General features: G+C 36.7%; 1 protein-coding gene across 2 annotated transcripts in view; it reads left to right on the forward strand.

Annotated features, from left to right (window-relative positions):
- The window catches only part of CCDC91 (coiled-coil domain containing 91), a 114,592-nt gene that overhangs the window by 79,757 nt on the left and 15,754 nt on the right, over positions 1-19,081 (forward strand). For both annotated transcript variants that reach the window (XM_054631728.2, XM_077178266.1), the window contains exon 12: positions 8,943-9,056. In XM_054631728.2, the coding sequence (XP_054487703.2) occupies positions 8,943-9,056 (114 nt within the window). The remainder of the gene's footprint in view (positions 1-8,942; positions 9,057-19,081) is intronic.

Raw genomic sequence — 19,081 nt, forward strand, 5'->3', positions numbered from 1 at the left:
GGTTTAAAAGAGTAATTTGCCATCCATTAATTTTCTTTATTAAAATAAAATATGTTGTTTTTTTCCACCAACACATGCATTAGAAGTTATATGACTATATATAAGAAAGCAAATGGAAAAAACCATTAAAGCATGGGTTGTTTACACTTCATTGGTTAGGCAGTTTTAGCAGAAGAACAATAAAGGTTTGAAGATCACACTTGTGCTGAATTAGGCAGCGAAATTTTCCTTCATCACTTAAATTTTGGTTAAAAGAAGAAAAGATGAGTGTTTCCTTTGCAGGGATGATCCAGGTATTGTTTTAGACTTTTTTGGGGATGTTGTTCCAGAGAGGCCAGGAAGGAGACCCAGAGGGGATCCAAATCTGGAAGGTTTATGCAGATGCCTTCTACTTGTGAGAAATTCATGCTTGACAAACCTTTGTCCTAAAAAAAATGTTTATCCTCAGTCCAATTGTTGTCAAGTCTGCAGATAAGGAAATACTACTTCAATTTAAAATGTATTATACTAATTTAACATTGCCAGAGAAAAATGTGGAGATTTAGGGACAGTTTAATAAATAAATCATATTTAATATCAAATATTTTGTTACCAAATATGAAACAGCCAGGTAAAGATAAACTTACAGTGAAAGTAGGAACTAAAACATACTGAGTTAATAGCTCAACTTGATGGAGCAACCTTGACATACCACCTTCTTTGCTTTGTCTTTAAGAAATTCAAGGATTACAGTAACACAAATATTGTTTTGGGGTTTTTTTTAATGAAAACTTTTCATGAAAGCTTTGACTGTTCCAGTGACTTGGGGTCTTTACTTAGAGACATAGTATTTGTACTTAAAGGTATTATTTTTTGAAGCCTTATAACTATAAAGGGATAAATAAGATATTTTACATCACTAAGGAAAGGGAAAAAATGTTTTTAGAGCATGCTTTTGAGGTTGTGAAGTAGTAAAAGTCCAGATGACTTCCATTTTGATTGAGACTGGCAGCATCTTCAGATTTTATAATTGTGTTTTTCAGGTGCTTCATTCTTTTATAAGAGTTTTTTGTCGTTTTTTTGGTTGTTTGTTATTTTTTTACTTTAGAAGAGCATTCTCAATTTGGGGGAAAAGCAAACTTGCATTTTAAATCAGGAAGAACAAGCTCTCCTAGAAAAGATCTAGTAGTCTTTTGATTAAAGATATTATTCATTTGCACAGGAACCTCGTGATCCTCTTTCAAGGCATTGAAAACTCATCATAGATTGGGAACTCATCTGTTTAACAGACTAGATGTAGCTTGGCATGTCTCCAGTATTTTCTTTTCTATTTTTCCTGGTGTTTTTTACAGTGGCATCTTCCCTGCAAGGGGAGTTTAATGTCTGGTAGTTGTCAGTGTTGAGAGTGGTGAAATTCCTCCACTAGAATTTTTTTTTTTCTAGAACACCTATTTAAATAAAAGTGGTCATCCTCTAGGTATGGAGAAAATACAAGAGGTTGTTTGGCTGAGGGAGAAGCTTTCTACCCCAGAATCCAAAATTGCAGTGATGCTTCTGGGGTACAACTCTAAACTGAAAAAAAACAATTGACAATTCTCTCTATCCTTCTTTATACTTATTTTTACACATTGAAAAAAACTGAAGTCAAAAAATTCTTTGGGGGTATAGGATGGTGATATCCATACAATTCTGAATAAAGGCTGCTGTATGAAATTAATAATTAGTGGGGAAGGAAGAGTAGCTCCCATAGCTATAATGCACAGAGCTCTCTGCATGGCAGTTGTTATCATTTTACAGAGCCAAATAATCAGCTACACAAAGGAGGTGAAATCCATGGTGGTGTGGAAGAGAATTGACAAAAGAAACCTCCAAAGAGAATTTATGCACCACTATTTTTGTTTTAAAATAAATTCATTAAAAGTAAAAGGAAAGCCAGCAGCTGCAGGATGAGCCCTGGAAATTTAAGTCCATCTCATAGCTTGAAATAAATAATTCTGCTAAGGCATTTGAAACAAAGAATCACCTTTGTCATTTCCTCAAGGCTTAAATTTAAAATACTGTATATATTCTAGTGTAGTTTACCCTAATTCTCCAGGGAAAAAGGGCCTGAGTTCATCTCTGCCATAATCCACACAGCAGATCCATTAGAGAATCAAGTGCTCAAGTGTTCTGAAAGCTGAAAATATTTAGGAAAGAAAAGAAAAAAAAAAATCCCCTTTAATTTATTAAAAGAACTAACATAAACTCTGCTTCCTCTTGGACATGAGGAAAAGCAGTAAGGCAAAATTATCTTACCAATGGGAAAGTATTTCAGGAAAACTGAGGCTGTGGTGTCTCATTCAGCCAAGCCGCAACTGAGATATACTGAGATATACAAAGAAAAAATATTTTTGCAAGAGAAGCTAACTGAAACACTTACCAAAAAAAAAGAAAAAAAGGAACTTTTCAGTGGTCTTTGCTGAGTAAGTCTTTAAGAATTAAAGACAATTGAGTATGTTCACATTTCTGAAGGTTCATGTTGTGGTGTTCTTTGCAGAGCAATATATTTGTAATCTATGGTCTTAGAAAGCATTAATGCAATTTTATTGGCAAACATCTAGATAGTTGAAAAAGAATTTTTTATTATTTATATGGTTTTTAATGAATTTCCATGGATTTATGAATATCAGCATATGCCATTGCTTGGATAAAACCTTCTATATTATCAAAACTTTTTCGGTTCTCATCTACTTGAGGGAGTGCTTTTTTTGGTAGTTTGGCAAGCCTGAAGGAATTTGGTATTGAAATTCTCAAGGATTTCCATACCCAGTGATGTGTAAGGGAATAAAAGATATGTAAATAAAAACATGGAGCTGTTGCCTTTGTTCCCAAGGATGTGGCTTTTGTTTCTTTTCTATAAGTGCTAAAATAGCTGTTAAATTCTTGTTGAAAATTACTGTTTGTCTAAATATTTTTCCCCACTGCCCTGCATTTGAAAAAGTTGTAAGGACTAAGAAGGAAAAGAGGTTCTCTAAAAGGTTATTTCCCACTGTAGCTTTCAGTCAGATTTATTAGCTATTGAATGGCTTTTTCTTAGCCCTGTAATCTGTAAAAAAACAATTCACTTTTTCTCATGCATCAAATGAGTAGGTATTGAAGGAATTTTTTGGTGGACATTATAAGGGGAAAAGAGGAAATATATGGGGATTATACATCTGTCTTGTCTTTTCATTGTCCAATAAATTTGTTCTGTGCAAGATTGCCTCTTGGTTCATATCAAATTTGGAAGCCTAACTGACTTTTTCCTCCATGGCCCCTTTGTGAGCTATTTCTGTACACAATGAAAACCCTGATAAATCTCTGTGATGTCTCTTTATAAATGCACCACTATCACTCTAAGGTTTCCTAGTCTTTCTTTTTTCCTTTCCCACTTCCAAAATACTTTTTGCATCTTCAAGAACAACCCTGTTGCTTGTTGCTCTGAACTGAATCATGGTTTTGTTTCAGATCTAATTGTAAATACAATTGTTTTGTTTACAACATGTATTTGGCATCTTATCTGTAAGAAATAAAATATCATATCTAAAAAGACAGATACAATCTTCAAACAAGGTTCAATATTCAAAGCTCCCACTTTTCCTTTATTTTTATTAATGCATTTTTCTCCTCTCCTTTGTCAATACTGCTATAATTACTGTTGCAACTTTCCAGCCCTTTACTCCATCACACTTTCTCTGTTAAACAGGCTATAAACTGCTTTTTGCCTCTGTTTCAGGGTTTGCTGTTGTTTCTTTTTCCTCTGTTTCTTAATCACTGTTTATAGTACTTGTTACCAGAAGATCAACTTTTACCTATATTGGCATTGCTTGCCCTTCTTCTATGATTTCTTTTTTTTTTTTGTTTTTACTAGGGAGGATTTTAACATGATGCAATGATAATTTAACTTCCTTGAAGTTTAATTTCTTTATCCTCAAAGCTCTTTGTTAAGTGTTTACGATATACAGAGTGTAATGTGTTTATGATATACAGAGCTTTGTGTGCATTATTAGTTAAGGGAATACAAACTATTACGTTTATCAACTCTCTTTGTCCACTTGTTATTTTCTTCATCTTTTACAAGGGTTGCAGAGTCCTGTGGAGGAGTCTGAATTTGAAATATTCCCTCTATTGTGTTTCTGAAGCACTTAGCAAAGTGGCATATTTTTAAATATAATTTCAGAAATAACTTTTTACGACTCCATAGGATTTTGATTGGTTCATTGCTAATTTTTGGAAGATAAAATGGTTTTTCAGTAGCAGGCCTGGACTGTGGTAACATTGCTCTTTATGTTCAGCATTTTGTGGACTCATACAAGAAGTTGTTGGTGTTTTTTCCTCTATTTCCCAATTCCTAACTGAATAGTCAGTTGATAACATGGTATCACACAGTGTGCTGGAGAGGAACTTGCTCCTCAAAGGGCCTCTTTTCCTCTTCCTCTTGCCTTTATTGTTCAGCTTCCAGTGGGAGTGTGTGCTTACATTTCTCTCAAGAAGGCAGCAGACCACTATTTTCAGTTTTACTTTTTTGTTTTTCCACCATCTTGCAGAAACTTTCGTGTAGCCAGTGTTTGCAGAGACACATTAGAAGAAAATTCTGTGTAATCTTGAATGTGTGAGGAAGGACACAGCTCAGTAGGGCTGAGTGGAAAGAGATCCCTGCCATTAGATGAGTTTATTTTTAATATGCTAGCAAAGTCTGGAAAAGGAATAGTTCACAGCATACAGACCTTAACCATGTCTGAGTTCAGAAGTAGATTGTAGTAGTTTGTAACCACAGACATTATAATTTGAGGGTTACTATTTTCTGAAAAACCACTAACATTGCAGTCTGTGGTTGCATTTCCTAGATAAAGTTTAGTGCTGCCACCTGATCCTTGTGTGGAAACAAAAGAATTTTCCTATAAAATTGCAAAGCGACATATGGCTTGTTTTATTTTTTAAATACTGTCTGGAGTTCTCTGGTGTATCAAGTACACTGCTTTTTCTTTCTGTCTTCATACAGATTTATATGTTGTGATTGTGTGGTTGTCATTTCTAATACAGGGTTGACTGTGATTTGTCAATTGAGTATTTGAATATCAGTATTTTATTTTTGATTAGGTATTCTTAATCTTCTAACTGGTGTCATGTCAAGCACATGTGTAGAGAGTCACGTAATGAAGGCAACTTTGTGACTATAATTTGGTACTCCAGCCACTGATCAAATATGTAAAAAATAAAGGGAGGAGAGAGAGAAATTGCACCTCAAGTGCCATTTTATGGAGTGTTCTTCCTTACCTTCTTACAGGAAACTGGGTTTTTCCATTTTCTTGAGTCTATTAAAACAGCACTAAGAGGCTCAGATACCACTCTACCCTTTCTAGTTAAAGAATAAATAAGGGGCAATTTTTACCTTTGCAACCAAAATCTAAGTTAGGCTAGAATCTAAAGGTAGATATAGCATTACAGGAAAGAGCAAAGAGATGAGGGAAAGGTAGACACATGCTGAGAGAATGTACCAGCTGCTAAGGCTTTGTTCAACAGTAATAGGTAATAGCTGAATTTAAATACCTTTATATTAGTTCATAATTTACTTTAATGACAGAAATAGAGCAAAGACAGGCAGTGACTGAGTACCTAGAGGAGAGCACTTAGTGGAAGGTCATATCAAAGAAGTGAGGATTCTTGTCACAGAAGGAAAAACTAATATAAATGATGAGATCAAAAGGAAACGACTGAGTTGACTAGGGAACTGTTGTGCAGTGTCTCTTTGAAGACTTTGAAGTTCACTCTGAACTGAGTGAAAGGGATAAAAGAGTTTTCTTTCCATTTATTGATATCACAGCAAAGCTGTCTTTTGATAGTCTGGAGTGTCATTGTTTCACAGGACTCTATGTTTGACCATTTTGAACTGCAGGCATGGGACAGTGCAAACCACATCAGCCAGTTCAGGAGCATGGTCAGAGGTTGTAGGGTTATGTTTTTTAAGACATAACCTGTGCAGAAAGCTATGTGTTTTATGGAACTGTTTGATTCCTCCTGAATCCAGTCAGCAGGGTAACATTTCAGCTCAGATGAGAAACAGCTATTGGGATCACAGAGAAAACAGATCTGTATGATTCATCCTGTGAATAATCACAGAAAAACCCCAACAAATCAAAAGTGTTGTGGACAGCTGCCAGCAGTCTGGTAAATCCAAACGTTGGGATGAAGCCCACTAAAGCAGGAGTCTTTTTGTGCAGTCACACATGGAGATTGGCCTGTCTGGTGGCCACAGGACCTCTCTGGTGACAGTAAGTGTTGAGGTGATTTTAAGGTGGTAACAGGAGGTGATCAGTGTCTGAAACACTGAGAGAATTGTTTATAAATTGGGAAGATACATCAGCACTTAATTTGGATAACTAGAATGTGGTGGATGAATCACAGAATCACTTAGGTTGGAAAAGACCCTTAAGATCATTGAGTCCCTCTGTTAACCTCACGCTGCGAAGGCCGCCACTAACTCATGTCCCCAAGTGCCACACCTACACATTTTTTAAATTCTTCCAGGGATGGTGATTTAACCACAGCCCTGGGGACTTGTGCCAATTCCAGAGGAAATGAAAAAGAATTCTTTCCAATTTTACTTTTACTGTTTTAATGTCAGTGTAATGAACTAGTGTTCCATAAGGGTATTGCTAGTGGTTTCTGTTTTCTTGCATTTTATTAATAGACTTGTAGAATTTAATTGTGTTTTTATTTGGACTTTATAGTCCAAATAAGTATTTGGACTATGTAGTGTTTCAAGTATTGTATTAAGGATACTTAACATCAATTGATTGCAAGTATTTTACGGGTGTAAAATTTTCTAGATATTAAAATATAGCACTTTTTCAATTCTGTAATTTGTTTTGAAGAGTTTAATGGGATAGATTATGGGATTTTTTTTCCATTCTAACACAAGACAGTATTTTGGGACCTTTTGACATATTAAACTGGCATGAGACTATAATTATAAGAACAGCATATTTCTGTAATATGTAATTTTCTGCTACTTTTTCTGTTAGTCTTGCCAGAGTTCTGTAGTGAAAGAAACCTTTTTCTTGGGATTTTTCTTTGGTAAACTGAATTAAAAAAGAAAAAATCATAATCACTTTTCACAACTGATTTTCATGTGTACTGCATTCCAGAACAGTGGGGACTACAAAGTTACACATTTTAAATTTGGGATTTTAGACATTTTCTGCTATAAAAATAGCAAAAGTGTAGTTTTGCAGAAACTATTCCATTTTGGCTGAAATAGAGCAAACAACTAAAGGTAAGAAATAGAGCCTTCTTTTTCAGTTGAATAACTTCCACTGAAGGGACTTTAAAAAAAAATTAGTTTGATCCAATTTGGTGAATTATTAATTTTGTACACTAATAGCAGATTGTGAAATAAACAGATGAATTATGCAACTTCATAAATATCTTGTATTTCCAAAACCTTAGAAGTCCACCTGTCCTCCAGCCAACCTTCCCCACTCCCCCAAATCCCAGTTGTAAATATGTATCATAAAATGTCTGTATTGCTCTGCAGTCAAGCAAGCCTGTAAACAAATCTGTGGGCAGTGCAGTGTTATGTCTAACCAGTGAAGAGTAATAAGGAATCCATTTATATTTACCTTTGATTTTCTAAAAGTTTTGATTTAAAAATTAAAAAAAAAATCATAAATCATGCATGTGAATAAATACACTAGAAGTCATGTTGTGTTCCTGTTTGAACCACTGAGGTTTTTTTTCCATTTCCTGCTTAATTCTTCAGGTGCACCACTAGTGCTTCTGTTTCTTCCAATTTGGAATGTCTAGAACAAAGACATAGGAATTGCCAATTTCTCTCTGATTTCTGAAGCACTCTCCATCTTCCTCTTGATCTCCCTGAAAAATCATTTAAGATCATGTGATTGCTTTTACTGGGTGCTTTTTTTGCTTTCTGAGAATGTTGCATTTTCAGGATTTAAAGGAAGCTGAGTCTTGTCATTTTGTTCTCCTGAATCTTGGAAACAGAACACTTGGATTAATAATGTCACTGCCTATTCCATGAGTGGCCTTGGGAAGCTGGGACTTCAGTTTTGGGACAGTTTTGTGACTTTAGCCCAGAAATTTGTTTCCTTAACCAAATACTGCAGGTGATGGAGGGATGTTTTAAGAAGTGGTTCTTGGCTTTCTCTGCTGTAATGCATTTGATGTAGAGTAATGCTAATTTAGGGGGTGGGGGTTTGGGTACCTTTTGCTGCTTTTTACTGCTGTGTACAGAATGTCCCTGGCAATTCCCAAAGTTTGGAAGCAAATTAACGGTTTTGACAAGTTTTTGTAAAAGTTTACACAAAGCTTTGATAATTTGTATCACAGGTTAGAAACTGAGGTTGGTGTTGTCACAATGGCTCAAAACTGCATCAGGGGAGCTTCAGACTGGACATTGTGAAGCTCTCCTTTAGGAGAGGGTGGTCTCTTCACTGGGAGAGGCTTCCAGAAAGCTGGTCATGCCCTAAGACTGTCAGTGTTTCAGAGGCTTGTGGAGAATCCCTTAATAATTTAATTTCTGGGGCAGCCCTGAAGGGCCCAGGCGGCTGGAGCAGATGATCTTGTAGGTCTCTTCCAGCTGAAGTTGTCTGGCCTGATAACAGCAACTGGTAAATCCCTGCCATCCCTGCTCCTGATGGAAGGTAAAACCTGAGTTATTTTCTGCTCTCAGGGAACATTGTATTTCTATTAATGTAGCTTTAAAGTGATTATTTCTCTCTTTTTTTTCCCTCTCTCTTATTTACCCTTTAGTACTAAATTTATTGATTTTTATAAAGCTACTGCATACATTTAGGGTAACTATAACTGGGAAAAGAGTGTAGAGGCAATAAAAAATTAGCAGGAGCAAATGGGATGACCTTTTATCACATTTGTGACTTTTTTTTTTTTTTTCATGTACACTTACATGCTTTTCTTTTGGAAAGGAAATTGTCAAGGAAGCATTAATGGAGGAGCAGAAACGAAGTGAAAAGGCAATTGAAGAAGCAGTGAAAAGGACAACAGAGGAACTGATGGAATATATGAAAGAGCAGAAGAGGGTGAGTTACCAGTTCATGATGGGTTTCATCATGAACTGAGAAATTGATAAAGTTTGCTAAACCTCAGACCTCTCTTAAAATTCACAGGAAAACAGAATCAGGAGTTAGGTCTTCAAATCTTTCACTCATTTTTTCAAACAATTTGTTATTATGATACCTTTCTTCCTATATATTTGCAGACTTTTAAGGCCGTTACAAGCTGAAAAGCAGACATTAACGGTTCAGTTAAAATTTATAGCATTTCTTATAACATAAAGTAACATAAAGATGGAGCATAAATGCTCTCTATCATGTTTAAATTGTGATCTGAGCTCAGATCATAGAAAACATTTCAGTACAAATAACAGGTGTTATTTTATGTTCACAAATGAACTTTATTGTGCAGTTTTTATGCACAGAAAGGCCATTAATTTTTTCCTCTCTACTCATATTATCTGAGAACCTGAAGATGTACTGGTATTCTATTAAGTGTGATTTATAGTCAGTGCATTTTTCTTGTTATGAAATGTTGCAATGTTCTGAAAGTTGTTTTCAGATCTTCTATTCATGCTATATCCTGGCAGTTTAATGCTTGTGTATAAACAGTAAAATGTAGCTCAAGAGACTTTGATTTGCTTTCAGTAGGAGGAGAAAAAAATAACACACTTCTCCCCTTTGAAGCTCTTTATGAAAACATAAGCAAAAAATAATTTTTAAAAACCTCTTTCATATGGCAGTAGCAGCCTGAGATCAAATTTCAGTATTCTCAATAAACAAAATCACTCAGCTTGAATCTAATGGGGAATGTTGTCCTGAGAAGGAAGTAGAAATAATGAGTTTGGCCTCTGCTTCTGTATTCCCTGCTTTTATATGTTTAATAATACTATGGGAAATAGGATTTACCTTCAGAAGTTTCACTCTGCTACTAGTTAGGATTGCAGCTGGGTGAGTTCCTTCCATTATGCTGTGTGTGGAGACATTTCCTTTTAGCAGGATTTGTTTGATTTGGAAAGACAATTTAAACAGAATCCAGTGCAAAACATGATCCATAAGGATGTTTGAGCATATCTAAAGTCAGTCGTTTATGAAGGATAATCTGTGGGGAAGGTGAAAGTAGGTCTGCTATTAAAATAACTTATCATAACTTATCATAAGTGTCATAAATGAATGGGTCAGTAAGGCCTCCAGTGCAGATATATATGAAAATATCACCTTCAAAGAAACAAAATCTTTGATTTATCTGGTAGGAGCATAAATTCCTTTCATTTCATAGAGCATATTCAAATTTTTCAGCCAACCTTTTTTTTTTTTGATCAGTTGACACATACCCATTAATTTAAAAAAAAAATCATACATAAGGAGAACTAGATATTTCTGGCATAAGATTTATAAAGACTGCCTGTATTCAGGTTGGAAGTGAAAGACTTGTTTAACTCCAAATCATGTAGCATAATAGCTTTTATATACTTGCATAAGAGGCAGAGGAAATGGTCAAAATTCATACCTGTAAGAGTATAAATATACTTTATGGACTGTGCTAAGTAGCAGCTTATGTAAGGAATTCCTAAAAAGAACTCAAGTAAATTGCCTTGTCTAGGATTTGGAGAGTTTTTTGGGGTTTTTTAGATTGACAGGGCATCCCAGGTACCAACTTGCATCTGTGTCGTGATTGTTTTGAAAATCTGTTTGACAATCTGTAGAACCCTTCAAACCATGGGCACAGCAGTGTTTGTAGTTGGTTAGCAGGGGATTATTTGAATTAGTAAAAAGTTGCTTAACAAAAAGCAACAATAGCATCGTGCTAAAATGCTGACAAGAACAAATGTAACTTCTTCTGTATTGAAGGCAAAAAAGTCACCAAAACTAGGGGAGAATTTTTTGGCATGTCTTTCCACCTTCAAAAAAAGAACACTAAAGCTAAAATAAAGAGGGAAAAAAAAGAAAAAAAAATCCTGATTGAAACAGGTATTTTCATACACTAAAGGAAGATGTGGCATGCATTGTAATTGTGCCATATGAACCCAGGTTTTTACAGATACATAGCACTATGTTGGCAGCAGTTCTAATTATATACTGCAGCCTTAGTTTTATTTTCTCTGTTCTATAATAAATGAAGATTCTTATAGTAGAAAAATGTTTTTTTTTAATGTTGCCACAGCTAACACCTTAGGAATGTGGATATCTAAGATGTGAAGGAAATGTAAATCAGGAACTTAACTCTTTGTTATATCATGATTATCTCATAGCCACCACCATTCCAAAGCAGGCATCAAAACTGAGCTGGAGTCAGGCTGTCCTGACTGTTCAAAGACATTTTTCATAGCTACCAAACTCGTAGAGATTTATTTCAACATTTGTAACACCTTGAAGAATCTGTCTGAATCAAATTCAAATGCACATTAGCCAGAATTTTTTTCCCTAGCAAAGGTCCATCCACACTATGTCCAAAAAGTTATCTTTATTAATTGCCTGAAGGTATATTTGAATATGTAGTCTTGCTTTGCCTTCATCTGCAATAAATATCAGGAAGGCAAAACAATGCTTCAACTTATTGCTGGTGGAGTGGACAATGAGGGGACAGAGGTGATGGGTAGCACACAGATAGAAAGGCACTTGGCTTGGTTTGGAAAGACAGGTGTCTGCCAAGGAAGGCAGGAGCCTCCCCTGAAATGGAGAATGTAAACCCCCTCCCTCCAAATTGTTATAAATTTTAAATTAAGGGGCTCTCAGGCAAAAAATATGGGAGCAGGAATAACATTTCTTTATTAGGGAAGAAAATAAAAAAATAAAATAAACGATGCAGTAAACTAAAACAACACTGACAGTCAGAGCACAACCTGACACCCTGTGGGTCAGGGGATTGGTAGCAGTCCAGTTGGAATTGTGGCTGCAGCCCTCCTGGAATGTCAGGTGTGGTTCTGTTGGAGCAGGGATCCTGTAGGAGGGTGGAGTCTTCCTCTGAAGACCCAGTGGAAGAGGCAGCTGTTCCTCTGGGAAATCCAGTGGAGGAACAGTGCTGGTGTTCCAGAATCTCCAGATTATATCTGGGTAGGAATGCTTGGCTCCTCCCTCTGGGCGGAGCATCTCACAGTGGGATGCTGTAGTTCTTATCAGCCATGCAGTGACATTCAATAGCCTGTTATCAGCAGGTGTCTCCCCAGAGGGAGGAGTGGTTGTGGAAGAGATAAAGAAAAAACTTCCCACTGAACAGAGGACAACTGCCATACAGATGGCAAATAGAATACAATTTGCTTGGCAATCCAGGACAGCACTGAAGTGGGGCTAAGTGGCAAGCCACTGCTTGCACTTCTGTCATACAAATAAATGTTATTTTTGGTTTGGATTCAATGCATATCATGTGCTATAGAGCTCTGTCTGAAATGCAGATGTAGAGGGAAGCAGAATCTTTCAGATTGGTTAGAATTGAGTAAAGAAGCACTTGTCCTTGAGTGTCCAAAGTCCATCTGTTTTGATGTAAACTCAAGTTTCACTGACCTATTTATCAGTATTGTCTTTTGTTGCCTCATGTTCACCATGCTGTAACCTCTGGCTCTGCATTGTGGTTTCTGATCACCTGAGTGCTCTGGAAGCACCCAGCCCTGTGAGGAGCCCCAGCACATTAATTGCCCCAAGATGCACTGATTGCCACATTCCAGCCCCTCAGGCTGTGCCTTAGTGAGTGCAGGAAGTGTTTGCCAGCTTTTTGCATTAATTGTTAACTATTAATCCTTAAAAAAACCCCAGAGCTGAACTACCTCATATAAGGAAATACTTCCACCAGCGTTCAGTATAAAAGCAAACACTAGAATTTTTAAAGGATTAATAGTTTTATTTTGCTCAAACATCTTGCTGATGTGGTGGGATATACGTACATGTCTGTACATAGGCTCTCATGTGTAGGTGTGTACATCCAAGTTTGTGTTTGTTACCTGGGCATCACAGCAAGGAGTAGAGCCTCATGTCCTGTAAATTCTGGTTTAGGATTAGAGCTCCCAAACCCTGATCCCTGGGCTGCACAGCAGAAGCATAGCAGTGCCCTTCCCTGACCTGTACAACTGCATTGCTTCTGCAATATTTTTGGTTAAAATCTGATTAATGTGTACATGCTCCTCTGTTAGGAGTAAAAAGATAGGCTGGGCCTATCCCTGCTCCACTTTTTATGGAGTTCACGTGGGGCTTTGGCCCATTTACTAAAATAGTTTGCTTCAGTTGGCTGATGATGAAGTAAGTGGATATAAACAAAGCTTTTTCTCAAATTGCAATTTGTAAGAGCTCCAAGGAACTTTCACATTTGTTGTTTGCAGTTCCAAGGTCGACTGAAATTTTGGAGGTGTGTTGCAAGCATATGTGACCAAAGGAGAAGTGTGATAATTGCTTGTGTAAAGGGGGCCCAGATCACAGCTTTTCCCTCATCCTCTGGTTGCACTTTGTCTCCCCTCCCTGGTCCAGGATGTGAAGGAGGTGCTGCCTGCACCTGATGGCCCAGGGAGATGGAGAGTGAAAGACAAGAATTGCTCTAAGGTAGTAAGGTGAATTTTCAGAATCCACTGGTCTGAGAGAAGCCACGCTAGCTGACTTAAGAGAGTAATGCTTCATCTCTGAACTGAAAATAAGCTTGAAAAGAAATAGTAAAATAGCAGCTAAGCAATATCTGAATAGAATAATATCAGTATTGCAATGTATTAATCTCTTTGCTTCTTAATCTTATTTTGAGGCTGTGTGCTGGCCTTTTCTTTGCATCATTCTTTGAACCTACAAATATTGTGCAGTTCTCTGTAACTCCTTACTATGAAGACAATTCCTGAAATATATTTACATTTTATATGACTGGCTGAGACTACTTTTTAAATCAATTTGCAGATAGGAGGTAAAAGACACAAACAAACTTTATACTTTTTTTAATAACCGAATGAAAATATTGAAAGCTATGTAATACTGACTTAAGCAAATATTTCTGTTTGTCAGGGGACATCTATACAGACCAGAATGTCACCCAGAGAATTCTGGTAGAGCTTTATATTTCCAGGTGTCTCATAAAAATTCTGATGATCAAGGCAATTGATTGATCACTACTGTACTTCAAACTAAGATTGTGTATCCAATTATTTGTTGTTAGAAAGGTCAAGAAATTCTGTGCTCTGCTTCTTATTTTTTCATACTTGGACAGTGTTCTGACTTCTTGAACATAATCTGCAAATGTTAAAAACTTTCAACAAAACTTTTTGTTTAAAACTAAGCCTTGTTAATTCTAAAATCACACAAATGTTAGGAAGTCTTGTAGAATAGAGGTTTAAAAAAGTATATTCTGTTATAATATTCAGGTATTTTGCCTGTGGTGCAGGTTGCAAGTTGTTTATAAATGTCATAGTTCAGTAATTGACTGCCTATTCACTCTAATTGATTGCTTAAAATATTAACTCAATAGGTTTTATTTATTTATTATGTATTTATAGCAGACCAAAAAAGTGATCTAGTATTATTGTGCCTAATGAATTTTTGTGACCATTAGCTGTATAGAGATAAAAAATAATTCTTGAAGTTGGTATACAAAGGAGAGAGTAAGTTACAAGAGGAAAAGTTAAAGAACTTCTCTAAATCACAAAGATTCACTTCATGAGGTGAGTAGCTAGCCAACAAGCAAATTTTAATTTTTCCCTATTTACATTGGCATTCATCTCCCCTCAGGAAAATCTTCTGCTTGTTTTCTGACAGCAAAGGGGAGGACATTAATCAGTCACCTTTTGTCTGTTAATTGTACACAGTTCTTGTTGGCTTTAAAGGACATATTTTGGTCTGTCAGGAAAAAAACTACATGTTAGGGCCTGAGTAACACTGGAATGACAGATCTGTTTTTAATGCAGCCCCTGTTTCCCTGAAGGTCAGACACTTGCCATAAGTGCACTCCCATCCTGATTTAAGGGTCGGATTCTGAGAGCAGAGATGTCACCATTATAACAAAACTCTCTGTACTACTGTGTGCTCCCATATGATTTGTGCAGCTGTGCCTCATAACCTTTAGAAGAAAACAGAACTAAACATTTCTGTGACTAATGTTTACCAAAATACTGCAGAATTGAGAATAGCCAGAGAGATACTCTTGGAGATACTTTTGTGTTTAATAGATAATTTTTTTCTGATACTACAGAAAATAAGGGCCTATTTCAGCCACAGTATTTATATTTAAGAATCACTGGCAAGCTGATATAAGCCATGTCTGTCTCACAGGGAAGCAAAAAAAATCCAACAAGTTTCTCTTCTGATTTTGCATAGAGGAATTACCCCTTTAGTTTGGTAATAATGCAGGTGCTTTTGGAAAACAGAATTCCAGACTCATCTCAGGGATGTGTGGGATGTGCCAGGACAGGCAGCTTGGCTCTTTGCCACATAACCAGAAGAACCAGAGTTATTTTTGCTCTTTTCTGAAAAAGACGTGGAATATTTGGAAAATGCTGTTTTACCCTGATAAAACACCTTTACAGAAGGTCAGCCTATTCCAGCCAAGAGCAAGTCACACCTTTCCCCACTTTCAATGGGATTATTCTGCAGTGCAACAAGTATTTACCCCTTGGAAGGGGAACTGTGCATTTCATTCAGTGCACAGATGCAGTGTAGTCACAATGCTTTTGAAGGGAAGAAGAATAGTGATCCAGTTCTATCCAAGGCAGCAGGACATACCTGACACAATCTGACAGTAATTCAGATTAAAACTGCTGATTTCCTCCATGGTTATCCTTGTTTTTCAGGGTTATTTCTAATAGCATGCTGTGTTTTTGGAGTGTATTTTGTATGCTTGTTTTGTCTGAAGGAAGCAAGTAAACCTTTGTTTCCACCTTTTGAGTAGGCTTCCAACTGATACAGTGACTTTTGGGGTTGGCTATGGTACAAAAAATCCCATTCCAGGTTTTTTTTAAGTGGCATGTGCTATGTTTCATAATTAACTATACTCACACAGATCTGATTTATCATGAATCCACTTTTACAACTTCTTGGGAGGTTTTATGTTTGATTTTTTCATTTAGCAGCAAAGCCTGTTTAAATCTATTGTGAAAGCACCTTTACCAATACAGATTGTGGAAGAAGATGATCTATTTTACAATTGTTATCACCCCTGTTATCGATGTAGATTTTTTTTTTCCTTAAAATGTGAAATATCTTCTGTGCAATTTCCTCATTCTTTGGTATTTTAAGAGAAGATTTTCTGGCGAAAACTAATGTCTTAAATTTAATTATGTAAGGTAGAGACTGAAAAAGAATGCATGAAGCTCAAGTTTAATTAGATTTATCCACCTTGTGGAAGAGAGGCTGCTTCAAATTCATTTGGGTTTCCAAATTGTCTGAGGAATTGTCTGTAATTCACTCCTGAAATCTGACCTCATGAGAAGATGTGTGCACTTCTACATAGTTACTCTGTTATTCATCCATCAGAACCGTCACAGAAAATGGTCAATTTTCTTAAGTTTTTCTTAAACAAACCTGACTGAAAATTCTCCCTTTACATTTCAAGTGCTGCACTTGAAATAACATTTTAGTTCTTTACAATATTGGCATAAGTGCCTTAGTTATCATATAGGTCATATAGTCATTATAAAGACCTTGTAATTTATAACCCTCTTTGTAGTAAGAATTAGATCAAACTAATGAGGAAGGTCAGTAGAAGAGAAATAAGATGTCTTTCTGGTGGCTGAAACTGGTTCTGATTGTAAAGAAGGATTTGAAAACAATATTACTACCAGAAAACACCTTCAAACATCAGTTTAATTGGAAATAGCTGTGGCTTATTGGCCCCTCTTATCAGACAGAAAAATACCCTATGTTTTTTCTTGCTATTGATTTTTAATTTCCTACATCCAAACGAGACTTTATCATTGTAGAAAAATCTCTATATGTAATTGGTGTTTCTGCCACTGAGGAAGTGTTAGGAGGCTGGACCCATTTTCATCTTACCCATACACCAATCTTCATGCTTACTGTCCTAACTGCAATCAAAGCAAATTTTTAAAATTAAAAAGTAATTTAAACAGCAGTTTGGCTTTCTGTCCAACTAAGAATTGACATACACAGAGTTCAACTACTGGTTATCTATATTTTGTCTTTTCTGAAATTATTGAATTGGATGCTTTCTAGGCTTTCATTATATGGGTAACATCTCTATTTAGATGAGAAGTCCTTGAACCTTCTGTTGTTGACTGCACCTTTGCTTTCCTCTCTATGCTTCCATGCATGATGGTAACTCCTTCATTGATACATCTACTGGCAGTAACCATTGCAACTCCACAAAATCTCCTCTTGAAAAGTGAATCCTAATGTAGCTTTAAACCCAATAGTTCAGATTCTTCAGGTGCTAATCTCATTTGGATTAGAAATTAGTGCTTTTGCTTTACTTAAATTGCCTAATTTTTTCAACTGTGCACATCCATTATTAATTTTATTTTAAGTAAATTTGCTAAATTATTTCTAAGAAAGTAGATAGTTACACAACTGACATGATGATGAATGGAAATAAAATAGGAAACCCCTATACCTGCCTTTCAGAAAAGTACTCCATGTGAATGTGAAACTATTGCTTTGGAAGGCTTCTAAATTACCTACAAATGTCTTGAACAGAAAAGAGCTGTTCCCATATAGTACAACATTAACTTCAGTAACTGGACTGGTATTGTAGTTACTGTAGGTTATTACATCTAATATTCAGGTTTTTTAAATTTATGGTTGACTTTATGGTTCCAGCAGGAGTGCTGATGTGATTCCTGTTGAGGACTGATGTGCTTGCATGGTTTAAATGTGTCTGCTGCAACCATTTTTGGCTCCGGCTTAGAACTATCATAAGGATCTGCCCTCTTTCTAATTCCTTACTCCAGGGAGGCAGAAAAACACACAAATCTGCTGCTTTCAGACCTGAATCATGGAAACACAGTGGTTTGTTTTGGAAGGGACCTGGAAGGTCATGTTGGGCATCAACCCCCCCACCATGGGCAGGGACACCTCTCACTGGAGGACCCAGGGCACCATCCAACCCTGCCTTGAACACTTCCAGGCATGGAGCATCCACAAAGTCTCTGGACAACCTGCTCCAGTGTCTCACCACCCTCTGATTAAAGAAATCCATTTGGTCTGCAAATAACAGTGCTGTTGGTTAGGCCATGAATTGACACCTGCTTGGTCCCACTTTGTTATTCACATTGAGGGGCTGATTTTAAGGAGAAAGCTTGGAATTCACTCCATTTATTGGGTAGCAGGCTAGAGTATGTTGTATCTTATATTATTCAAGTTAACACTGTATATTAGTGGTGGAACAAGTCCCTGTACCAATTCCTGGTGCACCCTCTCCTCTGTCTCCTTGGTAAATTGGCAGCTTCTTCAAATTCCCTACCCATGACAGGTAAATTATTGTTAATCCCTGGTTTGAGTCATGGGTACAGTCTGCTCTCTGAGTCAGATCCATTTTCAACCCAGATTCACATCAGGGATTGAGTGTCTTAGAGCAGTGTTTATATTAGAAGCTCCATATATCCCTTGTAGATCCAAACTGCAATTTTTCTTGCATGTAGGAGACAGTTCCTATGCATCATGAGACATCACAGGAGCTGGGATTAGGATGGGCAGGGCTGACTGTTCCCTTCTTAGGCAAGAGATCCCAATCCTTCACCTGGAACAGGGAGCTGTATTTTACACTGCATCCCTTACTCCAGATCCATCTACATGGAGAGATTGCAGAAGGCTGGAGATTTGGGAGAGAGAGAGAGAGAGAGAGAGGGAAAACTAATAGCTGGAGCAACACACTCTCACCTTGACACAGTGTTTAGGAAAAGAATGTGGGAATGTAAGAGATAACTTAAAGAGATGCTGGTAGGAGGTGTTCCAGTAACAGAGTTCTGATATTAGTATGTCATATCTCTGTGGATAGGAAGGATCCCACCTGAGAAACTTATGTTACAAATTAGTGACTTCCATTTATTGGTCCATTCCTGTTAAGTCACTTGCATCAAAACCAGGGAATTTAGTTTTGAACTCTTGTAGGTGAAGCTTATGCCCTAAGGCAGTTATTA

The sequence above is a fragment of the Agelaius phoeniceus genome, chromosome 5 (assembly GCF_051311805.1).
Source record: "Agelaius phoeniceus isolate bAgePho1 chromosome 5, bAgePho1.hap1, whole genome shotgun sequence".
In the NCBI taxonomy this organism is placed as follows: Eukaryota; Metazoa; Chordata; class Aves; order Passeriformes; family Icteridae; genus Agelaius; species Agelaius phoeniceus.